The sequence below is a fragment of the Gouania willdenowi genome, chromosome 9 (assembly GCF_900634775.1).
Source record: "Gouania willdenowi chromosome 9, fGouWil2.1, whole genome shotgun sequence".
Classification (NCBI taxonomy): Eukaryota; Metazoa; Chordata; class Actinopteri; order Blenniiformes; family Gobiesocidae; genus Gouania; species Gouania willdenowi.
In genome coordinates, this window is record NC_041052.1 from 4,098,324 (window position 1) to 4,110,704 (window position 12,381).

At 33.6% G+C, this 12,381-nt stretch overlaps 1 protein-coding gene across 1 annotated transcript; it reads right to left on the bottom strand.

The window, feature by feature from the left end:
* Positions 1 to 675: 675 nt before the first annotated feature.
* Positions 676 to 10,481, bottom strand: cdo1 (cysteine dioxygenase, type I). The gene is made up of 5 exons (XM_028458693.1): positions 10,241 to 10,481; positions 8,380 to 8,457; positions 6,492 to 6,649; positions 4,770 to 4,939; positions 676 to 843 (listed from the first exon to the last, which is right to left on the bottom strand). The coding sequence occupies exons 1-5, from the start codon at positions 10,411 to 10,413 to the stop codon at positions 814 to 816; spliced, it is 609 nt and encodes a 202-aa protein (XP_028314494.1). The 5' UTR covers positions 10,414 to 10,481; the 3' UTR covers positions 676 to 813.
* Between the last annotated feature and the right edge of the window lie 1,900 nt (positions 10,482 to 12,381).

Genomic DNA, 12,381 nt, shown 5'->3' on the forward strand with positions numbered 1-12,381 from the left:
CTCCTGCAGCAGCTTTGCCTCAAATAAATGCTGTAGCATAAATCATCATAAACACAATAGCCACTAGGGATGTAACGATTAATCGTAAGGCAGTTAAAAATCGAATCGAATTCATAGGTATCACGGTTGATATCGATTTTTTGAAAATTGAATCGCAGTACTTTTTTTAACCAGCAGAGGCGCTATCCACAAGTGTAGGCGGCGGGCGGAGTCTGCTAATACTTTCTGTCTGGCTGCCTTCTACTCTTAAATATGTTAATAAATGATTCATTGCCCCTTTAGCACCGACAGAATATCTGTAAAAGTCACGTTTTTCTATTAGCTCTGTCTGCTAGCATAGCTTCTCTTCTTCACTGCAAGATATCTGCATGCCAACTGACCACTGGGTTACCAGCGCCCTCTGCTGGTCCAAACAATATGACGTAAATCAGTGCAATCACGGTTTTTTTTTTTTTTTTTAAAGTCCAATTGTTAAGGCACAAAATACATTTTCAGGTACACTTTTAAAAAGAAAAAGAACTATTATGCAGTTTTGCATTGTTTATTATAGAACCAGAATTTAAATTAATAGGCTTCATTTTCATTTGTATTATAACTTTATTTATTTAATTCAAGATTTATTTTTAGTTAAATTGCATTGTTTTGAATTGTTTATCAAGGAATTCTTTTGACAATGAAAAATAGTACAGTATTTGTCTACAGTCCCATTTTGTAAAATAAATCGTGAGAGAATCGTATCGTGAACCCAGTATTGTGAATCGAATTGTAACAGGAGTTGAGTGAATCGTTACATCCCTAATAGCCACGTGTTCTTCAGTTGTTCTCTTGTGAAGCGGTGGAAGGCTGAGGAAAAGAAAAAAAAACACAATAAAACAGATGTTAGATGAGTGACAACAACCAAACAACCATGGATTACAAGTAGGTGTAAAGAGTACTGATACTGAAGCAGAAGTTCTATACCTGATTGAAATTGTACTTAAGAACAAGTAAAAAGTAGCTCAATTAAAAAGTTTACGCAAAGTGAAAAAAATACTAGTTACTTTCACCCCCACATTTATTTTTGGTAATAAAATTTAATCTGATTGGTCGGCTATGATGTGATGCATTTGATTGTTGTCTGGTCATATCATTTTATGTAGTTTGACAATGTCTGTTGATCATTTAAAAAATAGAAATAAAAAAAATTAATCAGTAACGGCTGTGTGTAGAAATGTAACAAATGACTTTACTTCTTTTAAAACGTACTTAAGTACAAGTATGTTTACTGTACTTAAGTAATACTGTAATACAGTACTGTAAGTGATGGATTACAAGTACTTGCGTTACTGCAATTGAGTTGCTTTTAGTACTTGTACTTTTTTTTAGTATATTTCTAAATCAGTCATTTTACTTGTACTTAACCCTCCTATTATCCTTGGGGTCAATTTGACCCCATTCAATGTTAATCGTTCATAAAACAATAGTAATAATAATGACTCTTTTTTCTGCTTAATATTTCATGACTTTTCCTAATTTCATGGATACATTTGATTTAGCATAAAATTATCATGATGATATAATTTTTCCATGTGCTGAACACATATTGCACGCATTGGTGTGTATATTGCAATCAGCACGCTCTCTCTCTCTCTCTCTCTCTCTCTCTCTCAAAAATGTACTCTAGGAAAAGGTTTACTATCAATGAGGTTTTGGAACAGCTCTTTCACAGTGAAACTGACATAGAGGAGATTGTGTCTCAAACTTTATAGTGAACAAACCCAAATATGTGATAAAAATAAGTTAATAAATATGTTCGTGACATGTTGTATTTTTGCGTAATTTCCTACAATTTTGATATTTTTCTGAATTGTTCTTGTCTTTTTGTATGTTTGTCCGTAATAATTTTTGCATTTATTTACTGTTACGAGTCATTTTTTTTTTGGTCTTTTTTTTAATTTTTATTTTAAATAAATTTGTGTGTTTTTTTTTTTTCTGTAATTTTGAATGTTTTCTGAATCAGTGTGTTTTGGTTTTCATTTTGTATATTTGTCCATAATACTGTGTAGTTTTGATGGGTTTTTTTGTCTGTTATTAGTCGTTTTATGTATTTTCATTGTCATTTCACTTGTTTATTTTATGTATGACTTACTTGACCTCGTACATAACTTCAATAGTAACAGTACTTCTACTTTAGTAGGATATATCCGTGCTCTTTACACCTCTGCGAACAACATTCGATCACAGCTGCAGCAGCAGATGACGTGAGGCGTGTTTTGTACGAGGTTTATCGTGTACTCTACTCACATTTATCTTATCTGTGTTGCAAAGGGTATGATTATACAACCACAGGAATCTCAGATAACGATGCAGTTGTTGGCACATTTGCCAAAAATGCAGAGCTGTTATACTCAATATTTTTTTTTTCTCATCTTTTTTGTTTGAAATGATTCAATGTGTGCAATAACACTTTTTTTTTTTTTTTTGCATTTCCTCAACAAGACTTCAGTGGATTTGTTACTCTTGAACAAACATCCACTCAAACGCTATCTCTTTTATGATCATACATAAACATTTTCTAACTTCTCCGGGTGTAAAAGTAAAAAAAAAAAATGTGAGCAATAGTCAATAAACCCTCACCAAACAGTTCATAAATGCTCTGTTGTAGCATTGCATTTGAGTTCAACAGGTTTTTAATATTGGTTTTTAAATTTGCATGAATGTCATTAAGTCATGTTCAAATGGTCAGACATATTTAACACACGCCTCTTTTTTTTGTTTTTGGTAAACTAACGTGGAAACAATGAAATGTTTTAAAAACAGTCGTTTTTGATTTCTTGCATGGAATAATATAGTTAGTTTAGCGTTTTGCAGCGTTCCTGGGTCACTGTGTTTGAAAAGGTATCACATAAAGGGTTAAACTGAAATTTATTATTTTAATCAAATGGAAACTTTCGTTTTCCCTCAGGCGCTGCTTTAATGACTCACATGCTGGTGTTTTTAAGAGTTTCCACCCAGTGTAAAAAAACTTAAATAAAACCACAACATCACACTTGTTGCTCATTAGCTGTTTTTGAGAATGTGAGGTTTTGTGTGTTTGGTTGTTATTACCCAGCTGGGTATTTTTTTAATTTAATATCCACGTTCAGCATTCACAGCAATGGTTTTTAACGACTTTTACCACTGCTGCTGCTTTTACACATTAAACATACCACGAGGCTAAACTAATGACCCAATTTTTGGGGTTTTGTGTCAGTGGTAAAATATAAAGGTGGGATGATATATTGTGAGACGAGATATTAAAATGTCACAATAGCTTGTTTTAATTTTTATATCAAAACATATTTACATTAATATTTTAAATATCATATTTTTTTTACAGTATGTATATATTGAGTTGAAAAGGTCATTCCAAGTCAAATAAAAGCATTGCTATTTTTCCAACTGAATTTATTTTAAATATTTACCTTTTTCCCCTTTATTTATTTATTTTTTAATTTTTTAAAATATCATGAAGTCAGTGTATCGTTCCACCTGTATTACCCGAATATGTTTTTTTGTGGGTTTCATGTCGGTGGGAATATGTAAAGATGGGACGATATGTATTACGAGACGAGATATTAAAATGTCACAGTGGCTTGATTTTATTTTTTATAAAAATATATATAGAAAATTTACATTAACATATTAAATATAATATTTTTTTACATGTATATATTGAGTCGAAAAGGCCAAATCCAGGTCAAATAAAAACATTATTTTTCCAACTCCATTTATTTTTTATTTTTCCGTTTTTGATATTTATATTTTAAATATGTGTTTTTATATTTGTGTATATGTATATATTGAGTTGAAAAGGTCATACCAAGTTAAATTAAAGCATTGCTTTTTTCCCAAATGCATTTATTTAAAATAAAATATTGTATCGTATTGTTATCGTGAACTCAGTGTATCGTAAGGATGTAAGAAAACATTGTTTCGGTGACATATTCACAATATTTTAACACGAGATTAACGTATCAAGCTAAAAAATGTCAGAATCAATTTTTTTTCATCATGTTTTTTAATGAAAAATGTGTCAGTGAACGCACCATCATCAACCTTGTTAAACTACCTCACTCCTCAATGCATCTTAGCTGGAAGTTGATTTTAAAACAAACTGGGCACATTTATAAACGTATGTAATTACTTTAAGAACTTATCAGAATCTGAATCTGTTGTAGAAGCAAAACTTAATTTGACAGTTTGATAAATATATGACTTGCTTTTTGATATTTTGTTACTTGAATTAGTTAGTTACCATTTACTTGTTCTCGCAAGTTTATAAAAAAAATGCAAAAAGTAAAAACTCAGTCACTGTTTGTTAAAAATGTGTAAATGTGAAAAATGAATCTAAATGTAAAAGTTAAATCTAAATCTAAATGTTAACTCAGTCTTAAAGTGTAAAGCTAAATGTTTACAAATCACACAAAGTGGGCAGGTCAGTGCCTGTCGATCACGCGGCCCCGCCCACACTCCACGCACCCCCGCCCTCCAAGGTCGTCTTTATACGACTTGTTTTTGATATTGGTACATGAAAATAAAGTTAGTTACCATGACTTCATTTTCGCAAGTAAAAAAAAATGAAATAAAATGTATTTCATACTATTTTGTACTTGTAAAGATGATCTTGTGATGTATATCGTATTGTTTAGTATTGGGATATATTGTATTGTGACATGTAAATAGTGATTGGTATCGTTCATGGCAATGCACAGCCCCATGCATGGAATTAGATTAAATAAGCCTCTTACAGACTTGATCTTCTGGCCGAATTCGCTGGTGAAGGTCATCTTGACGGTGTTCTTGTGCCCCGTCCTCTGATCAAAGGTCTGGCATAAATCAAACGGGGGGCTGTACAGGTGCAAACTCACTGATCCCTCCGTGTGACTCACGTTCTCCACACGATGCAGGCCCATGGAGTCTAAAAGTGCAAACACACACGCGGACATTTGTTGAAGCAACACTTTAGTACGAAGCAGATAAAAAAAACAGTGAAATAGCGCGTTCCCCAATGACCAAACGCCCCAGTAGGGCTTTTGTTTACTTTGTGGAGGCGCCCACCGAAAGGTTGGAGCAAACACCAACACAAATACAGGTCATTGCAACGTTTCACATGCCTGTTGCTCAACTGTTGAGGCCTTTTTTGAAGTAAGTTGTACCAGTAATTCCATCATATGTTAAGGTTTCATTCATTTATTCAAATTTCAATATATATATTTGTAACAACATATATATACATGACGAATAAAGGCTTAAAGCCCAGTTTAATTTAATGTTTTGACTGACCGTAAACTGCCAGTCTTCTTCAGTGGCATCTGCCAATTGCTTTGATGTGTTCTTTAATTTCCGCGTAACAATTCCAGCAAGTTCTTAAGGTTTCATTGATTCAGACACTTTTTCAGGAAATTTACATTGATCACCTGACATGTTTTGACTGTAAACTGCCAGTCTTCTTCAGAGGCCTCTGCTGATCTCTTTGATGTTTTTTTGACTTCCGCATAAAAAATCCAGCAAGTTATTTTTGAATGCTGTGTTAAGGTTTCATTTATTTATTCAGACGACTGATTTTCCAGAAATTTACTTTGATCTCCTGACATGTTTTAATTGTCAACTGCCAGTCTTCCTCGGAGCAAGAACTTGCTGGAATTATTATGCGGAATTTAAAGGACACATCATCGCTCAGCAGATACCTCTGAAAAAGACTGACAGTTGACAGTCGAAATATGTCAGGAGATCAAAGTAAATTTCCTATTATTACACGGAATTCAAATAAACATCAAAGCAATCTGCAGATGCCTCTGAAGACGACTGGCAGTTTACATTCAACACATGTCAGGAGATCAAAGTAAATTTCCTATTATTACACGGAATTCAAATAAACATCAAAGCAATCTGCAGATGCCTCTGAAGATGACTGGCAGTTTACATTCAACACATGTCAGGAGATCAAAGTAAATTTCCTGAAAAACAGTCGTTTGAATAATGAATGAAACCGTAACATATTATTCAAATATAACTTGCTGGAATTATTACGCGGAAGTCAAAGAAACATCAAAGCAATCCGCAGATGCCTCTGAAGACGACTGGCAGTTTACAGTTGAAACATGTCAGGAGATCAAATTAAATTTCCTGAAAAACAGTCGTCTGAATAAATGAAACCCTAAAATTTTATTCAAAAAGAACTTGCTGTATTTATCTAGTTTTGTTAACATTACTCTCTACTGGAAAAACACGTCCAGACATCATAAAGTGTGAAGCGATAATAAACCAATGTCTGAATAAATGAAGCCGTAACGTACAGTGTAAGTCATAGAGACGTTATGTCAACTGTTGGTTTTACTGCACATTCAGACGGCTTGAGTTGCTCAAAACATTTACCTCCCAAACAACAGGTATCAATAGGACTGGAAAAGATAAAAAACGCTAATCTATAAAAGTAACGGTCAATAAAACTCTAAAACCTGCTTACTCACCATTTATGTAAGCAACCGTGTTTTCCAGGAGGATTCTCTCGGACCTCTGGACCATGCTTCCTTCAGATTTGTCGTCGGGCCAATCAAAGAGCGTCTCTTTAAGTTGACCCTGAAGCATCTTCATGAAGCAGTGGGAGTTTGTGTGATCGTGGATGCTACTGCAAATCGTCCAAAAAAGAATAAATAGTGTCAGCAGACCACAGCGTTTGGAGGAACATCTGCAGCAATAACACACATCTAACACAAATGTCAGGGTTCTAACAGGAATATTTCACAGCATAGGGCAGGGGCCAAATACTGTACGTCCGTATTTGACCTTAAGTGGGCCACAGATTTTAGGTGGGAAGAAAAAATCAAACAATAACGTTCCCTGGTTTGCTAAGTGACTATATCAGTCCCCAAAGGATCTTCACTTCAATTTCCCTGATTTTGGGAAAATTCCGTGTAATATTTTGAGGGAAATTTGCCAGATTTTGGAAAAATTTAGAATTGTTTCAACATCACAGCTGACATATTATTATATTTATTAACATTTAGCTCATTTTTCTTGCATTTCAGACAGAAATGTATGTAGCACAGTATGTTCAATATCATTGTTAAAAATGTGTACACATGAAAAATAAATCAAAATGTAAATGTTAAATGCAAATCTAAATGTTAAATTTATATCTAAATCTATATGTTAAATTTGAATCTAAATGCTAAATCTAAAGGTTAAATATGAATCTAAATCTTAAATCTAAACCTCAAACCTAAATCTTAAATCTAAATCTTAAATGTAACTCTAATTCTAAATGTTAAACCCAAATCTAAATATTAAATCTAACTCTAAATGCTAAATCTACATGTATAATCGGTTGCCAAGTGTAAAGCTAAATGTTTAGAAATTATGCAAAGTGGGCAGGTCAGCGCCTCTCAATCACGAGGCCCCGCCCACTCCACGGACTGCGGCTGAGTGAGTGAGGAGAGGGGAAGGAAGAGCGAGACATTGCGGGATCGCTCCAAACTGAGGAACTCTAAAGAGCGGTAATGACTGATGTACGGGCTGCACATCAGCCGAGGGAATGTGTGGACACCTCCCATCACACAGTTTAACAGACGTAGATGCAGAAGACCTTGGAGGGTGGGGTGTGTGGAATGTGGGTGGGGCCTCATGACCGATTTAACATTTAGATTTAACCTTTATATTTAGATTGAACCTTTACATTTAAATTTTACATTTACATTTAGATTTATTTTACATGTTTACACATTTTTAACAATGATATAAAACATGCTGTTTTACATGAATTTGTCTAAAATGAAAGAAAAATTAGCTAAATGTGGGAAAGTGAGCTAAATGTTAAAAATATGTCTGCTATAAAACAGTGGCTGAGTTTTTACATTCATTTTTTTTTTTAAACTTTGAGAACAAGTACATTTTTGCTAACTGTAATTCAAGCACCATTTTCAAAACCAAGTCGTATGTTTAGCTTTTGCTTAAACAACAGATTCTGATTCTGTTAAGTTAAATTATTTATAAATAAAAAGTAACCACACACATCTATAAAAGTGCCCAGTATGTTTTATGAAAATAAAGTGGAATTCCCAATAAAATGTATTGAGGAGTGATGTAGTTTAACAAGGTGTGATGTGGATCACTGACACATAGTGACCGGGTGTTTACGTGCTATGCAATTAAAAAAAAATTTTCATTAAAAAACATGATTTAAAAAAAATTGATTTGGACATTTTTTTGGATCGATACGATAATTGCGCGGCGAAATACCGTGATATAACACTGAAATATTTTTTTTTTACACCCTTAGTAGACACTTTCCAAAGGTTTACTGTTATTTTTTGTAACACATACATATTAATAAATGACATGAGATAATGGTTTTCTTACCTGCCGTGGCCTTCACCCCAACAAAGAACTATCAGATTGAACTTTCCGTTTCCCTTGTCGACTAAGTTTCTCGTGTATCTGAAAAAGATGGGAAACGATGCAATGAATGAGAAGATATGTCACTGGATCCTTAAATTACTTATGAGCAGAATCAATCACGGCTGCCTGAGGAATCACTCGTATGAGGTGGTCCCAAATGTAAAAACTCGTCACTTTTTCATAGCTGACATGTTTTGAACATTTAGCAAATTTTTCTTTCATTTGAGACAGAAATTCATGTAAAACAGCTTGTTCTCTATCATTGGTAAAAATATGTATACATGAAAAATAAATCTAAAAGTTAAATGTAAATCGAAATGTTAAATCATAATCGAAATGTTGAATCAAAATTGAAATGTTAAATATAAATGTAAATGTTAAATCTAAAACTAAATGCTAAATGAAAATCTAAATGTTGAATCTCAATGTAAGTGTTAAATCTAAATGTTAAATGTAAATCTAAATGTTAAATCATAATCTAAATGTAAATGTTAAATATAAATCTAAATGTTAAATACAAATGTAAATGTTAACTGTAAACCTAAATGCTAAATCATAATCTAAAAGTTAAATGTAAATGTTAAATCTAAATGTAAATGTTAAATAAAAATCTAAATGATAAATGTAAATCTAAATGTTATATTTATATATCTAAATCTGATCGAATTGCGCTCACCAGCCCACTTTGTATAATTTCTAAACATTTAGCTTTACACTTGGTAACCAATTTAACATTTAGATATAGATTTTCATGTGTACACATTTTTAACAATGGTATAGAACATGCTGTTTTACATGAATTTGTCTCAAATGAAAGAAAAATTAGCTAAATGTTAAAAAAAAAAAAAAAAATATGTCACCTATGAAACAATGACTCATACATTTGTGCTTTAAAATGTCCTTATTATCACATTATTGAATAAGCCTGAGAATAACATCTTCAACATGTTTTCTTTTCTAGTTTCCTGTGAGTTTAGTGTGGCTGCCTCTTTGTGGTGCTGAGCACACACACACACACACACACACACACACACACACACACACACACACACACACACACACACACACACACACACACACACACACACACACACACAGTGACACAACAGTCTCCATCTCTGCAAAACAAATCAGCGGGTGTGTACTTTTCCTCTGTTGTGATTGGACACAACCACCCTCCTTTTTCTCAGCCAACAATTATCATAACACTAGCCAAGAAGAAGAAGAAAAACAACCAAACACTGGACAAAAGAAGGAAAAAATAAACAATTCAAAATACTGGTAAAAATTAGAATAAACCAAACATTGACAAAATGAAAAAAAGAAGCAGAAATAAACAATTACTTGCTTATTATTCACATGTTATGACAATAAACTGCAATTAAAGACTAATATGTACAAGACTAAATAGGATAATAGTGCAAAAGGATGATGAAGTAAACATGAGGTTTTATATAAAATAAGAATATCCATCCATCCATTTTCTGACTGGCTTGCTCCTTTTTTCCCAGGGAAGCGGTGATAATATTAATAATAATAATAATAATAATAATAATAATAATAATAATAATAATAATAATAATAAAGAAAGAAAGCCTTCCATGGTGGAAGAACCAAAAGTTTAGTCCACATTTTACACTTTGCAAAGATAAAGTTAAATAATGGACAGATATGGATCTTATTATGAAAGTCATCATAGTTTTGATCCCTGTTTTCAACTCTTTTTTTTTCTCTAAAAAGTATGAAAAGTCGTTTTTAAATAGAGAGGAAAAAACAGCTGCTAGGAAAAGTTTCTAAAAGTTGAATGTAAAGAAGCTTTTACCTGTAGGGGTCGAACTTGGCGTATTGTTTCCAGTCCTGGGGGTTGCTGTCGTAGGACTCCATCAGGTCCTGAACCTCCTTCACATCGATGTCTTTGCTGGAGTAGATGCGGTACAGACCCTGGATCAGTTCATCCATAGTCTTGGGTTTAACCATCTCTTTTTGCTGCTCCATGTCTGCAGAATAGTTGTTCTTCTTGTCTTATTCACTCTTTCTTTGCTCTTCTGCTCAGACAGCAGCAGTACAGCAGCTTTTATCTGAGAGCCGCTGTGGGCCGTACCATTGTGTTCCAGAGGGGGAGGTTCCACCTCTTCTAGTCCCACCCCCTCCACCACAGGAACGCATCTAAACTCTGTTAGATTTTATTTATGAAAAAACAAAAACTGTCATTTTTAACTTCACTTCTACTCATCATTTCACAAGTTATAATAAAGAGTATTTAAAGTGTTTTTGTTCTTTAACGCCAACAAATAACAACATGGACTCATCCTCAGAGTTACACGTTGACACACACACACACACACACACACACACACACTGATAGAAACACACATACAGACATAAAAACACACACTGATAGAAACACACACACCGATAGAAACACACACACACATACTGATAAAAACACACACAGAGACACACACACTGATAGAAACACACACACAGAAACACACACACACTGATAGAAACACACACACCGATAGAAACACACACACACATACTGATAAAAACACACACAGAGACACACACACAGAAACACACACACACTGATAGAAATACACACACTGACAAATCTTGATTGTGGTTAAATTGGCAAAAATAAGCACGAAATATGATGAAAAGAGGCTAAAAGTGACAATAATGGGTCAATATATGTGACAAAAGTGGTAGAAAGGGTTTATAAGTGCTGAAAATGTCTGGAAAGAGGAAAAAATGTGCAGAAATGTCATTGAAATTTGATAGAAAAGTGTCAGAAATGGGAGTAATGTAGCAAAAATGCATTAAAAGGAGCAAAAATATGGCAAGAAAAAGTGATGAAAATAGGTTAAAATATGGTGAGTTTAGTGTAGGTGCAGAAAAATTGTAAAAATAAGCAAAAATGGGCTCAAATTGTTAAAAAAAATATTCTTAGTTTCTTGAAGGCACCTGGCGAACCCCTCCCAATGTCTTGCGACCCCAAATGGGTTCCTGACCCCAAGGTTGAGAACCCCCGCTCTAGGGAAAAGCAACGAGTGTGGAAGTGATTCTATCATCTATAGTTACCCCCAAAAATGCAATTTCTGTTTATGTCATCATCAGTTAATAAAGGTCATCATAAACATTATGCTAATCAGAAAACATGAATAAAATAAATGATAATATATATATTATAATGTCTCAGCTGACCAGAATAGTTTGTATTTATGAGATGGTGGAAGTTTCTGGGAAACAGTTTCTGGTTTTCTCTTTCGTTGTGAGATGCTGTGGCTGCGGTGGTGGGGATGGGGGATTTTGACTCCTTTTGGTTTCATTATTTGTCAGTGAGGGGTGGGAGCTGCTCTCTGGATGGAGGGAGGAATCGCTGAGTCACTGTTAGAGGAGTGATGTTTACAGAAACAGTGGCAATAAAATACCGACACCCAGAACATTTCATTAAAGGAAGAGGATTAGGGCCAATTTTGATGGAGAAAATAATTTGGGACAAATCAAGAATAAACTCGAAATGTGTTTTTTTAAAAAACAGAAAATAACATATTGGTTCAATATCAATATTTCACACATTTTTCTCTAGAAATATTTTTTTTTTTTTTATCATGTTTGTTATACTGTGTTACTAATACATAGTAGCCAGGATTAGTACACAGAGTGACATGATGCACCAACATATAGAATACAGTTGTTTGAGATTATGTGGTATTTTATTTTGAAAAAGAAGATAAAAATAGAATTTTAATAACTTTTTTTTTTCATCAATTACTAGACATTTCAGGTGACACCATTTTAAATCCAGATGACCCACCATGGGGTCACGACCCCAAGGTAGAAAAGCAATTCCTTGGCTTATGGAAGATTCCATGAATTCCTGGAGGGGATTCTGATCAATAAACTGATTCTGAATGGGTTTCAAAAATCAAAAAATCCCTGTCTCTCCTTATTGGCATA

Coding starts and splice junctions, on each gene's coding strand:
- cdo1 (XM_028458693.1), bottom strand. CDS start 10,413: ATGGAGCAGCAAAAAGAGATGGTTAAACCCAAGACTATGGATGAACTG. Junction 8,458..10,240: donor GCCAAGTTCGACCCCTACAG/GTAAAAGCTTCT, acceptor CATCTTTTTCAG/ATACACGAGAAACTTAGTCG. Junction 4,940..6,491: donor CACGGTTGCTTACATAAATG/GTGAGTAAGCAG, acceptor TTGCACTTTTAG/ACTCCATGGGCCTGCATCGT.